General features: G+C 44.6%; 1 protein-coding gene across 2 annotated transcripts in view; it reads right to left on the bottom strand.

Moving 5' to 3' along the window:
• Window positions 1-1,447: 1,447 nt before the first annotated feature.
• LOC6603244 (protein Wnt-5) overlaps window positions 1,448-14,651 on the bottom strand; it is an 89,127-nt gene continuing 75,923 nt past the window's right edge. For both annotated transcript variants that reach the window (XM_026985579.1, XM_026985580.1), the window contains exons 9-10: window positions 2,394-2,561; window positions 1,448-2,337 (exon numbers count right to left, since the gene is read on the bottom strand). In XM_026985579.1, coding sequence (XP_026841380.1) covers window positions 2,150-2,337; window positions 2,394-2,561 — 356 coding nt within the window. In that variant the 3' untranslated portion in view covers window positions 1,448-2,149. The remainder of the gene's footprint in view (window positions 2,338-2,393; window positions 2,562-14,651) is intronic.

The following is a 14,651-nucleotide window of genomic DNA, read 5'->3' as shown; positions in this document are numbered from 1 at the left end:
AAAAATAAAAAATTAAATAATGTTTTAACACAAATCAAAAGGCATGCACTCCCGGAATAGAATAGGTTTCCAGATTGTTGATGATGTCGTATGATATTTAATCAAAGGGTAGAAAATGCCGGAGCGAGAAAAAATCTTCGACGACTATACAAGCATCGAGCTGGCGCATCTCCCTAGTAACTTCGATGGAATACATCCTTACAAAACGGAACATAAGCTAGGCAGTAAACAGCTTCAACCCGTTCAAATCGCCAGGTCCGGACACAGTAATTCCGGCCCAACTTCAAAGGCCGGGGAAATGTCCATCAACTGGCTACAATGTACAATGATTCCCAGGCCCACAACATATTTACAGATGGATCGAAGCTGGACAAGCTGGTCTTCCAAGCGGAGGTCATATTGATCTGGGAAGCTCTGAACTGCCTTCAATCTGTTGCCGTTATGTCAGCTCGGATAAACATTTGTAGCGACAGCATAGACGAATTGGCCAGATCTGGTGGAGGAGGCAGTGGAACAACTGTTCTGCTCCTGTCCAGCTCTCAGCAGAAGAAGGCTACAACACTTGGGCTCGGTCTTTCTAAATGACATTTCAGAGATGTCTATACTATGTCCCAAAAGGAAGGCTAACTTTGTGAACGCATCTGGTTGAATTGGACCCAAACATTTTGTACCTTAGCTTACCGTCTGGGAAATATTAAGCTCTCAAATGCAAAGTTTTGACTTTAAAAACTCCGGAAAAGTCGACCAATATAATAGGCGTTCAAGCTATCGTTGAATACCATTCGGTACCTTCCCAAATGCTCTTGACAGTTAATAACAGTTACAAACACAAAATTTTGGTATTTTTTTAAAAATAAGGTTTGATTCCTTAAACGGAAGAACAAAAAAATGTTGGGCCATTGGACTTTGCTTTGTATCGATTACACAATTATGTAGACGATGTTGCTAGATAATTAAATGATTAGTGTTGCCCCAGGTGTGTTGTCGCAAGTTTCCCTAGAATATAATAGCATAGATAGCAGCAAAAAAAAATACTATTAGCTGCCGACATTGAAAAAATTATCATCCATATTACCGGTAATTGTTGAGGTACTATTTTCTAAAAATATAACCTTGTCTACTTCAAACACCCTTCTGTTCTCAAAGAGACTTGCCTTGACAAGGGCAACATCCCCTTGGTCGCAATAGTAGAAACATGAACGCGAACAGGAACACAGCACGATTCATTTCAATTCAGTAAAATTTCATTGTGATTAAAAGAGAGAACAAAAAAAAACTAAAATCAAAAAGTAAAATATATAGTTTTTTAATTACTACTAGGATATGATAATAAGTATTTAACAAATATCTAAGAAAACCACGATTAATCAATTTGATTTCCACATGTACAATCTTTTTATTCGTAATTTGCATATGATTCTACAGTTGAGAGCCGATATTTCATTATCAATAGTTCGACTTAACTTTTTGGAACACTAATTGGACATTTTATATTGAAAGATGTGCTCTCATACATTAGAAGACACACAATTCATTCTAAATCATATAGATGTATACTTACAAAAGTAAGTTACGTTACGAGCATAGGTTGATCATTGCATCTACTTAGATCTAATTTAACTTATTCTAGCGCTAAAATCGAATTATTAGCTACACGTCACAATCATCAATTTGTATATTTTAAAATCAGTTTCAATTTTTCTGACTTATAAATACACTCGTTTTACGAATTAAACTTACTAATAGGATAGAAGCATTAAAAATCGAAGCTATTTTACGCTGAATACAAATTATTACGAATATAGTTTTTTAAAAAAGTAGTTACATACATGCTTAATTTCGAGTTCGGATGAAAGCGCATGTTACAATATTTTCCCAATTCGTGAGGCAAAATATATATATGAAATAAAGCAAGCCTTAATTTTAACTATCTTTAAATAGTATAAGTTAACTCTATAGTTATTTCGCAGGAATGAAAATCGAATGATTTAGTAACCTGTTTAATTGTTAAAAAATAAATACCAGAAAGCAGAATGATCGATTTTGTAACTTATTGATTTCAATAAATAATTTTTGTAAGTATCCATTAAATATATAATGGCTATGCAATGAACATTTGGATATTACTATTCCGTTGCTTTTAAATATTCTATTTACATGTATGCTCTTCCAGTACCTTTGTACAAACTTCGCATTTAACCTGGCAGCACCAATGGAACTTGCAATTACACCGTTCATGGACGACAATATTTTTGGTATTATAGCCTCGACCGCAGCAAAGTATGGCACAGCTATCTAGACCCGACGAGCTCTTGTGACAAACCCGTCCATGCGTACCTGATAAAAAAGATTATCAAAATGTGCATTTAAATGAACTATTTTAAAACAATTACCAGGCCAATGCAGAACATAGTTACTTCGACACCAGTCGGGACTTTCATCTATGTAAATAAGGTCGTGCGCTGTGGGTACTTTAAATTGCGAATCCTTAACCTGAAGGCGTCCTCGTTTATTTAACTTCACTTTGGTTGCCTCTTCGTATTTCTCCCGCAGATAATCACCTGGAAATAATAACGTTGAAAATACAACAAGTTTAATATAATATATACGTAAAATAATGAATATTAATAAATTAATAATACTTCTGTTGAGCTAATGAGCATTTTCAGAAGGGTAAATGAGAAAAGATAGGACAAGTACTAAACAAGATAACCCGATGACGCCTCGTTTTTAAGCGATACAAAACAGGGGTTGAATACGGTTTATAAACATTTTTAATGATCGGTGATTATCGATTTAGATTTAAGTTCTGCTATGCAGCCGAGCCTTCTCGCAGCTCAATCCTTCGTTCTCTTTCGCAGCGACCAGACGTGTTTTGTTCTGCGCTCCGCTTTGCATAAACAGCCGGTGCTTTCGTAAAATAATTTATTTTTTGTATTTATTTATTTATTTATGTAATGCTAATAGCTAGTTAAAACTAAATATTAACAAGTGTTGGAGCTATAGCTACTGAGGCCTTAAGCTCTAGGGTAATTGGGTCAGATTTTATATATATTTACAGAGGTGTTGGGATGGGTATTTACAGTATGCTCGGTTATATTTTGTGAAGGAGATTTGCGGTTACAAGGAATTTGAGGATAGTTTTGGAATTTTCGTTGGTGGGATTTGAGATCAGTTGCATGGGGTCTTTGTTTTTGAATGATAGGGACCTTTGAGAGGAGAGTGAGGGGCATTTGTATGGTATGTGTCGCAAGTCTATGTTCGCGTTGCGGCACAATGGACAAGTCTTGGGCAATTTTTTGTCAATGTAGTAGGCGTTGGTCAGCTTGGTGTGGCCCAGTCTGTCTATTAATTATGACCTGGTGCCTTCTATTAAGGATATTGTTCTTTGGGGGGGTGTTGTTGGTAGCGAGGTTGCTAATTTGTTGGTACCATGTTCCATGTAGGAAGTGTGCAATATCGGTAGAATTGTGGTTTGGGGTGTAAATGAGGGGAAATTTGGTGTTCATCTTGGCTGCAGAGTCTGCGATTTCGTTGCCTTTCATGCCTATGTGACTGTGATTATTAAGATCTTTGAGAAATGGATAATAGATTTTTGATCGAGGATGCGTGTAGGAGTGATTGTTGTGGTTCCTGATTGCGGTGATAGAGGAGAGGGAGTCGGTGCATATAGCATATTTTCCACGTTTATTTCGGGTAAATAAGATGGCTTCGTGTATTGCAACTATTTTGCTGGAGAGTACGGATGAGTATGCTGGCAGCAATCCTGATTTTATTACTGATGACTCGTTTGTAATACAGTAGCTGGTGATGCCCCCAGCTTTGGAGCCGTCTGTGTAGAGGAAGTTGTGTTTGGGGAGAGTTGATTTAATACAGTGGAAAAGTTGGTGGAAGACAATTGTAGGGGTGGTGTTTTTGTTGTGTTTGGAGAGGTTGATATTTGTTGATTTGTGGATGGTAAGGATGTTGAATTTTTTGGATGTGTAGGTTCTGATTGGGGAAAAAGGGATGAGGTGTTTTTGGGAAATTTGTAGGGCCCTGTCTACCGTGCTGGGAAGTCGGTGTTTTTTTCTATGGTTTTTGGTAAGGGTCTTTAGGGTGGTGGATTTTCCGTGTATGAGGTTTTTGGAGATTTTCCGGTTAGGTAGTCTCGTTTGCTTTCAATGATGAAGATGTTAGTTTCAGATAGCATGTTATTTATGGGGGGTGGTACGAAATGATCCAAGGGCGGCTCTTAATGCTGTATTTAGGATGGTTTTCAGGAGGTTAAGTTGGGATTCTGCAAATCCATACATGGGAAGGCAGAAATTTATTTTGGAAATGATTATGGAATTTATAATTTTGACTAGTGATGAGGTGTTTGATGGGGTTTGATTATGCCTAGTGGGTTAGCAAGGTCAATTTTGAGTTTGTTGATATGAAAGTTCCAATTGTATTTGGTGTTGATTGTGAGCCCTAGGAGTGTGTCGGTAGCTTGGATAGTTGTGCCACCGGTGAGTATCTTGGGTTTCCTTAAAGAGGATTGAACCTGAGTGATTGCACCAGTCGCTATTTGGTTTTGTTTGTTGTGATTGATAAGTAGGTGGAAGTCGTTGGCGTACGCGCAAAAATTTTATTTGTTTGTGGAGGGAGATGATATCGGTGAGTGAGTTGTATGCTATGAGGAAAAGGATAACGGAGATGGGGCAGCCTTGGGGAATGCCATTACTAAGAGGGAAAATATTTGAGAGGCTTGACAGTTTTGACGAGGATTTTCCTGTTGGACATAAAGTTCTTAACATAATTAAGTATTCGTGGCCCTATCTTCCATTTTTTTTAGCTGGTTTATTACGGTGTGAATGCCAATTTTGTCAAAGGCTTTGGTGAAGTCCAGCGAGATGACTGTGAGGTGTTTTTTTAGGGCGATGGCTCTGGTAGCTAGGTGGTCTACATAACGTAGTCTGTCTAGTACAGATTTTCTTTTTTTGAACCCTAGTTGGTTGTTGTGGATCAGGTTGTTATTTAAAACAAACCACCACAACCTTTTTGCAACAACCTTGTCCAGAGTTTTGGCAAGTCATGAGTTTAGAGAGATGGGCCTGTATGATTTGATATCGATTTGGGGCTTTTGTGGTTTTAAGATGGGCCTGAGTTTAAGGGACTGTGGGATGGAGGAGTCGAGTATCTTGTTGTAGAGTGTTAGGATTCTGGTTTTAAGGGGGTAGGGTGAGTTCTTTAGCATAGAGTAAGAAATTCGGTCAAGACCAGGACCTTTCAAGGTGGACAGCGCTGCTGTATATTCGATGAATGTTATATCTTTCTCGATTTTTAGTGCTGATGGTGTTGGGGTATAGTTAGAAGGAGTATTAATAAGGAGTTTGTTTGAGAGGAATGTTGGGGAGAAGTTTAAGTCGTCTGCTTCTTCTGACCATGTCTGTGCGAAGGAGTTGGCTATTTCGGATTGATAGTTTGATTGCGATTGGGTGTGAGGGTTATGAATGGCATGGATATTTTTTGTGGTGTAAAGACCGCAGAGACGTCTGATGTTGGGCCATGTTGTGGTTGGATCTGAGTTAGGGTGTATGTGGGTTGTGAATTCAAGGATCGCTTTTCGTTTGGTTTCTCTAATTGATCTTTTAAAACTAGCCTTTGATTTTTTGTATTCTATGATGTTATGGTTGGTTATGTTGTGTTTGAGATGTTTTCATTTGGCGACTTTGTCTCTTTTGAGGAGTGAAAGTTGTTTGTTCCACCAGGGAACAATACGGATGAGGGAGAAGGTGGTGTTTTGTGGGATAGATAGGTGGGCACTTTGGATAAGTAATTTTTTTTTATTAGGGCGACATTGGGTTGTGGAGATGATGTGGGCTGTATGTTTCCTGAAGAGATTCCAGTCTGCGTTTTTGAGATTGAAAGCCCGTTTAAGGGTGAAGTTCGGGGGAGAGGGCGTGTTGAACAGCGAAAGTAAGATGGGAAAATGGTCAGAACCGTAAAGGTCGTCTATCACTTCCCAAAGGATCTGTGATGCAATTCTGGCTGTTGAAAGTGAGAGATCGATGTGGGTAAAAGTATTGTGTGTTGAGAAGTGGGTCGGGGTCTTGTCATTTAGTACGATAAAGTTCGAACGGTCTAGGAATTAGGCTATTGTTTTTCCTCTGCAGTTGGCCTTAGGAGAGCCCTAGTAGGGGTGCCAGCTGTTGAAGTCTCCTAGGACAATGGTGTGGTCGTTTGTCGGGGTGAGGACGTTTTCGAGGTTAAGGGTGTTGAAGGATTTGTTAAGGGAGATGTAGGCGTATATGATATTGAGATTTGATTTTGACTTTATGGTGAGTCTTACGGCGTCGAAGTCTGCGTTGAGTTGAATTTTGGTATGGGAGATGGTGTTGTGAATGAGGAGAGCTGTTCCACCGAACGCATCTGTGGGGTTATTGTTGCAGTATAGGGTAGAGTTAATAGGGATTGGAAGTGTGATGGGCTTAGTTATGTGGGTTTCCTGTAGGTCTATAAGTTGAGGGTTTTGGGCTTTCATGAGTGTTTGTAGTTCTACATAGCTATTTTTGTATCCGTGGATGTTCCATTGTATTATTTTGGCTTAGGTTTGATTGGATGTGTGTTTGAGGTGATGTCTCCTTAGTCTTTGATTGGTCTTATTCGGTGTGATAGGTTTAAGGTGTGTGATGATGAGGTAGATGTTTCGGTGTTCGTTGGGTGTTCCGTTGGTGGCAAATTTTCTTTGCGGTGGTCAAATCTACTCTTTCTATTGCTTTCATTATTGTGATTTCTTTTTGTTCGAGGAAATCTGGGAAATTTTTGTCTGTGGGGCTGTGGTTATTCTGAATGTCGGTGTTGAATTTGCACTTACTACAAAACTTTGGCTTAGAGCATAGTTCATCGTCAGCAGGATGAACTTCCGAGCAGTTTATACAGATCTTTGCGGATCTGCAGTATTTAGAAGGGTGGCCGTATTTTTGGCAGTTGTGGCATTTGAGGGGGCGAGGTGTTTGTGGACGTACGTTCACTCGTTCGTAACCGATCATTAAATGTTGGGGTAGAGTTGGTGTGTCGAATTTAACGATGATGAGTCCGGTTTCATGGAGTACGTTGTCTTTCTGTTTAAGTATTTTGGTTGCGTCAATCACTTTTTGAGCTTTGGGTTCTTTTTTGATTTCGTCAATATCAATGTTCCGCAAATCGTTGGAATAGATAATCTATACTATTTTGCGAGTGTATGCTTTTTAATCTGTGTAAAAACATTATTTAAATTTGTTACTAAGTACTCATTGCATTGCATTACATCCCGCTCTCATCTTGTGCCTTTTTTTGCTTTATTACCTACCCATAAATAACTGTTCTGGTCTTGCACTATTTAAAAAAGAAACAAGAAAAGCAAGGAGGGTCTCTTGGCAAAAGTTTTGCTGGGAAATAGACGAAGATCCTCTCGAAAACTACCCCCTCGGTAGGCTGCCTCAAATGTTGGTAAAGTGCCCAACTTAAGTGAGGAGTCCCTACACATTATACGCGACACGCATTTCCCCGGAAGTACAACCATCGAGCCGGCACACCTCCCTAGGCTGATCACATTCTTACAAAACGGAATATATTTTCTTAAGAAAATTTGCAAAGAAAAATTAAAATCAAAAAAATTAAAAATTTCCAAAACAACTTGGTATCAGACCAATGTGCCAGACAACGCTCAAAGCGGAATTGGTAAGAAAAAAAAGAGAGCAGAGTGGAGAGCGGTTATAGCGAGAGCTACTAGACAGAGAGCGCTATTGCTCAGAAAGTTGAAAGAGCGAGAGAGAAAGAACAGTTATTGAGGTTGAGGTGATAGCGAGAGAGTGATAAGACAACAAAAGCTACCAGACGAGAGCGGACTGCAATGCAATACTCACTCACTGCAACAACACAACACAACACAAGCTGACGCCGAAAAATAAAAAGTTAAATAATATTTCAACACAAATCAAAAGGCATGCACTCGCGTAAATGAATAGGTTTCCAGATTGTTGTCTGGTTAGAAAGTATATTTAGAATTTAGTTAGGAAAACTCCGGCTGTTTATTCGAAACAAAAGGAAAAAATGCGGAGCGCAAAACAAAAACACGTCTGATCACTACGAAAGAGAACGGAGAGCGTTGAGTCGCAATTGTCGCAAATTGCTGAGGCCGCTGGCAGGGCCGGAACAAGTAGCCCCGGCCCAACTTCAGAGGACCGAGGAAACGGCCATCAACTGGCTACAATGTATCTTCAGCAAGCTACTGGCTGTGGGCACAATCCCGCGAGCTTGGCTTATGGCAAAGATAGTCTTCATCCCCAAAGCAGGGAAAGCCTCGCACTCCACTGCAAAAGGTTTTAGTCCAATCAGCCTATCGTCGTACCACCTCAAAACTTTTGAGAGAATTGCCGGGGTACAACTGAGGGCAACTATACACCCTCAGATGCTGTCAGGCGCACAGCATGTCTACCGGAAAGGAAAATCCACGGAAATCTATACATCTCAAAGACTAAGGCGGTCTGCAAAGTCGTGCTTTACGCGGCAGACGTTGCAATTATCTTCTCGGGGAAATACCTTCAAACACTCTACGACTTAATGACCGCGAAGCTATTGTAAATGTCGGAATGGACAGAATCACGCGGCCTAGTAGTAAATCCCACAAAAACGGAAATTCACAAAACAATACAAGGTCTCTCACATCAACCCACTAATATAACATGGATGCAGGCTCTCCTCTCGCGGCAGTGCTAGTTACTTAGGGTTGGTAACTGGTAAGAAGCTTAATTGGAACGAAAATTGGGCTGGGAAAACCCTCTAGCTGAACCCTCCACGAGGGTGCCAGCTGGGCAAGGGACACTGCTTTATCCCAGGCAAGGGTAATGCACTGTCGCTTCCAGCGTCTTCCCTATCTAAAATCCGGGTAACTGAACAAGGTCCATGATTAGAGGTGGCTGGTGGTCAGGCATAAAACGCTAGGGCTTAGTCCGCCCGAAAAATATTAACCCGTACGGACTTTCGGGCCAGACATGGAGGCTGATAAGCATCAAGTACGGGTTGGGATGTCAACCCAAACGTCGGTGGAAAGCGTGACTGCTACCACCGGCGGGCACCGGCAGGAGCAATCTTCTCTGCGTGTCGCCAGCGGTCACCCCTCGGACTTGGCGGGAGCAGGCCATATCAGCTGCAAAGCTACTGCCACAACTAAAACTCAATCCGCACTCCGCAAGCTGAGCCGCACAGATGCCGTGGTCGAAACAGTCATGGATCCGGAGAGCGTGCTTTCATTAAGCAGGACGGAGGAAGAGAGCCTTCTCCGCTCACCAGAACCAGGCACCAACTCCCTGCGTAGGGAATGGCAGAAGTATTCCAAAGAGGGGATGAGGACTAAAGCACAATACAAAGCGGCCCTCAAGATCAAAAGCCGGTTCCAAGGTAAGGCAAACATCTCCCAGGAGGAGAAAGTCAAGCTGGTCTGGGCCGAGCATCCAGTAGAGGGGGGCCGGCTAAACTACGCGCAAATGCCAAAAATAAGGGCGTCGAGCGGCGAATTCGCCAATAAGGTGGAGGAGATGATAGCCTCGAAGAGGCAACGCTCGACTGAGAGTGCCATCAAGGACACTCCAGGGAGCTAGCGGCAACGCGGGCCCAAGAGTGCAGAGCCTCCACCGGCCAAGAAGCCAATAACTAAGCTCAAAGTGAACGTCAGTGACGTGACCAAACGATATATGATCGTGGCACTCATCGACCGCAGCGAGGAGAATGGCAAGATGACAGCGGCACAGTGGAAGCTGGTGCATGCGCGTCTTGTCGACGCACTGTTTGGGCACATGGAGGAAGAACCCGCGGCCCCAATTCCCACTTTCGATAGTGCTGGGTGACTCAATGGGGTTAAAATCCTAAAGTGCAATGACGACCCAACCCTAAGGTGGCTGACGCGCACGGCCTCCCAATTGTGGGAGGGGGCCAAGCTGGAGATCGTGAATCGGGAGCTTCGAAGGAATGTGTGATCCTTCAAATAAACAAAGAAACAGAAGATCTGCTGTACCCCAAATTCGGGAAGATGGCGTGGGGCATGGGTAGTGTCTACCTGTGCCTCAAAAAGCTCCACCCCAAAGACAAGGACGCACACAACCTACAGGCAGGCGAGGTGGAAAACGACTTAGAACTTGAGTCCATCGTGGAGGCCGACCAGGGTCTTGCGCTCGAAGACGCAGAGGAAGAAGAAGAGGACGGTGACCTGACGCTGGTAGTCAACCAGGTGCAACTGAGGCTGATGCTCATGATGCTGAGTGTGCTGCAGCTAAACTTGCATAAAAGCAAGGTCGCGTCGGCGGAGCACCTCAATGGCACGGAGCAAGGGCTCGTCGCCATAGCTTTAGTTCAGAAGCCCTGATTGCCACAGGCATCTCAGTGGCCGGACTAAAGTTCTCAAATCATAACTTGTTCTATTCAACATCGGTAAGCAGGAACAGGACCGTCGTACTCGTACGAAAGGGAATCCATGCTTACCTTATGTCTCATTACAGCGCGGATGACCTGACGGTAGTGATACTGGAAAGTGAGGAAAAACGCTTCCTGATAGCTTCCTGCTATATGGCTCATGACAGACCGGCACCACCCAACGAACTTAGGAGTCTGGTGACAGAAGCCAGCACCAAAAACCATCAACTCGTCATCGGGACGGACGCCAATGTCCACTACAATGTGTGGGGAAGCCCTGACATCAATGACAGAGGTGAGTCACTCTTAGACTTTATACTAGCAACTAATCTATGCAGCTGGTATCTAGCTGGAGAGTCCTTGAAATACCCTCCTTTTCAGATCATAAGTACATTCAGTTTAGGTGCGAATTCGAAGATATCAGTCGGGGATACAAACCCGGGATACAAACTGGGAAAAGATTAGAAAGACAGTTACTTCGAAGATCGCGAATCCGGGCTCAGTGAAATCCGCGGAGGATATAGAGAAGTCCCTAGAGACCCTATCCAACGCCTACCACACATCGTGCAAGCCCTCGAGAACGAAGAAGAGGTGCAAGCCACTCTGGTGGAACAGGGATCTCTCTCTTCAAAGTAATAACCTCAGGGAATCGAGAAAGTACCAGAAACCGCCTAAGCAGCCTACCATACAAAGCCAATTACAGCTAGATGACGGACAGTGGACAGAGGGCAGGGATGAAGCCCCAACAGCATTAATGGAGGAGCATGTCCGTGGCTGCACCGAGGTCGCTGATGCCAAAGAGCACCAGGACCTACCAACCGAGGAACAACACCCCCCAACAGATCTGTAAACCACTAAGCGAATCCACTGGGCAATAGACGCCTTTGCGGGCACAAAAGCACCAGGACTGGACGGGGTATTCCCAGCCATGTTGCAGGTGACCAAAGAGGTGATTACCCCGTGGCTCTCCGCAATATTCACAGCATGTCTAAGTACGGACTATATCCGTATCCAATGAAGAACCTCGAGAGTTGTCTTCCTCCTAAAGGCAGGAAAGTGCAGCCATGCGAGTCCCAAGGCCTACAGACGGATAAGCCTTACCTCCTTTATACAAAAAACACTAGAAAAGCTGCTGGATTTACACGTCAGGAATGAGGCAGAAGGACTGATGTCACGCAACCAGCATGCCTATACCATAGGGAAATCAGTGGAGACGGCACTACACTCGCTAGTAGCCACCCTCGAGAGCGCCCTTCACAATAAAAAGTGTGCACTGGGAGCATTTGTTGACGTCTCCGGACCATTCAATAACGTGGCCACAACCGCAATAACAATTCGCCTAGAAGCGAATAACATACACCCAGCAATCAACCTTTGGATCAAGAACCTCCTAAGTTGTAGGCGGGTGCAATCGGAGTGGGACACCGCTTCCATTGTAAAAGGAAGTCCTGTCGCCACTACTGTAGAATCTGGTGGTCGACGACCTCTTCAAAAGATTTGAAAGGAAGACCCCAAAACTAACAGCTTATGCAGATGACATAAGCATACTTATTACGGGTGTATGTCCATCGACCCTCAGCTCCTTAATGGAACGTGCACTCAGGAAGATACGTGAGTGGGCAGAAGAGGTAGGACTCAGTATCAACGCGGACAAGAAGGACCTCATCCTCTTTACCAAGAGGTACAAGGTTCCGATATGGACCCCCCGATAATTGACCAAACTAGGCTGACCCCGAAAGCATAGGTGAAATACCTAGGCACAGAACTGGACAGCAAGCTGGCATGGAAACCCAATGTAGTGGAAAGGATTAAGAAGGCCACCATTGCGCTTTATGCATCCAAGAAGATGCTCAGTAGCACATGGGGCCTGTCACCTGCTCTAATGCACTTGATCTACATGTCGGTGGCGCGACCAACTCTGCTGTATGGAGCCTTAGTGTGGGGGCAAGCTACCAAAAAGAAGACATACCATAAGCTTATGGAAAAGACTCAGCGACAGGCTCGGCTCTGTATTATAGGGGCGCTTAGGTCAACCCCAACAAAAGCACTCGCAACTGTCCTCGGAATCGACCCCCTGGACATTCACGCTCGCCTGATTGCGAGAAAGGCAGCACAGCGCCTAATCGCATCAGGGAATATGTCGCCACAAGGATAAGGGCACAGTTCAGTTGGCAGGGACATGACCAGATCCACTGATTACATGATTACATGATCCCCCAAACTTGCATCTACATCAAAACTATCTCATCTCTGGGACCCGAAGACTGGAAAAAGGGAAGTTACCAAGTTAAACACCTTAACATATATAAGAATGGTTCCAAGATGGACGGACCCTGACCCTGAGATAAGGCTGTCGTATCACCTACCGGACCGATGCAGCATATTTCAGGCGGAAGTTTTCGCCATCAGGAAAGCAGCAGAGGTCGCTCAGACAGTTGTAGGAGGCACCGGCAGGAGCAATCTTCTCTGCGTGTCGCCAGCGGTCACCCCTCGGACTTGGCGGGAGCAGGCCATATCAGCTGCAAAGCTACTGCCACAACTAAAACTCAATCCGCACTACGCAAGCTGAGCCGCACAGATGCCGTGGTCGAAACAGTCATGGATCCGGAGAGCGTGCTTTCATTAAGCAGGACGGAGGAAGAGAGCCTTCTCCGCTCACCAGAACCAGGCACCAACTCCCTGCGTAGGGAATGGCAGAAGTATTCCAAAGAGGGGATGAGGACTAAAGCACAATACAAAGCGGCCCTCAAGATCAAAAGCCGGCTCCAAGGTAAGGCAAACATCTCCCAGGAGGAGAAAGTCAAGCTGGTCTGGGCCGAGCATCCAGTAGAGGGGGGCCGTCTAAACTACGCACAAATGCCAAAAATAAGGGCGTCGAGCGGTGAATTCGCCAATAAGGTGGAGGAGATGATAGCCTCGAAGAGGCAACGCTCGACTGAGAGTGCCATCAAGGACACTCCAGGGAGCTAGCGGCAACGCGGGCCCAAGAGTGCAGACCCTCCACCGGCCAAGAAGCCAATAACTAAGCTCAAAGTGAACGTCAGTGACGTGACCAAACGATATCTGATCGTGGCACTCATCGACCGCAGCGAGGAGAATGGCAAGATGACAGCGGCATAGTGGAAGCTGGTGCATGCGCGTCTTGTCGACGCACTGTTTGGGCACATGGAGGAAGAACCCGCGGCCCCAATTCCCACTTTCGATAGTGCTGGGTGACTCAATGGGGTTAAAATCCTAAAGTGCAATGACGACCCAACCCTAAGGTGGCTGACGCGCACGGCCTCCCAATTGTGGGAGGGGGCCAAGCTGGAGATCGTGAATCGGGAGCTTCGAAGGAATGTGTGATCCTTCAAATAAACAAAGAAACAGAAGATCTGCTGTACCCCAAATTCGGGAAGATGGCGTGGGGCATGGGTAGTGTCTACCTGTGCCTCAAAAAGCTCCACCCCAAAGACAAGGACGCACACAACCTACAGGCAGGCGAGGTGGAAAACGACTTAGAACTTGAGTCCATCGTGGAGGCCGACCAGGGTCTTGCACTCGAAGACGCAGAGGAAGAAGAAGAGGACGGTGACCTGACGCTGGTAGTCAACCAGGTGCAACTGAGGCTGATGCTCATGATGCTGAGTGTGCTGCAGCTAAACTTGCATAAAAGCAAGGTCGCGTCGGCGGAGCTCCTCAATGGCACGGAGCAAGGGCTTGTCGCCATAGCTTTAGTCCAGAAGCCCTGGATTGCCACAGGCATCTCAGTGGCCGGACTAAAGTTCTCAAATCATAACTTGTTCTATTCAACATCGGTAAGCAGGAACAGGACCGTCGTACTCGTACGAAAGGGAATCCATGCTTACCTTATGTCTCATTACAGCGCGGATGACCTGACGGTAGTGATACTGGAAAGTGAGGAAAAACGCTTCCTGATAGCTTCCTGCTATATGGCTCATGACAGACCGGCACCACCCAACGAACTTAGGAGTCTGATGACAGAAGCCAGCACCAAAAACCATCAACTCGAAATCGGGACGGACGCCAATGTCCACTACAATGTGTGGGGAAGCCTTGACATCAATGACAGAGGTGAGTCACTCTTAGACTTTATACTAGCAACTAATCTATGCAGCTGGTATCTAGCTGGAGAGTCCTTGAAATACCCTCCTTTTCAGATCATAAGTACATTCAGTTTAGGTGCGAATTCGAAGATATCAGTCGGGGATACAAACCCGGGATACAAACTGGGAAAA

The sequence above is a fragment of the Drosophila persimilis genome, unplaced genomic scaffold, assembly GCF_003286085.1.
Source record: "Drosophila persimilis strain 14011-0111.01,24,50 unplaced genomic scaffold, DperRS2 tig00000002-arrow-pilon, whole genome shotgun sequence".
NCBI lineage: Eukaryota > Metazoa > Arthropoda > Insecta > Diptera > Drosophilidae > Drosophila > Drosophila persimilis.
The sequence above is the reverse complement of the archived record's forward strand: the minus strand, read 5'-3'. Positions and strand labels throughout refer to the sequence as shown.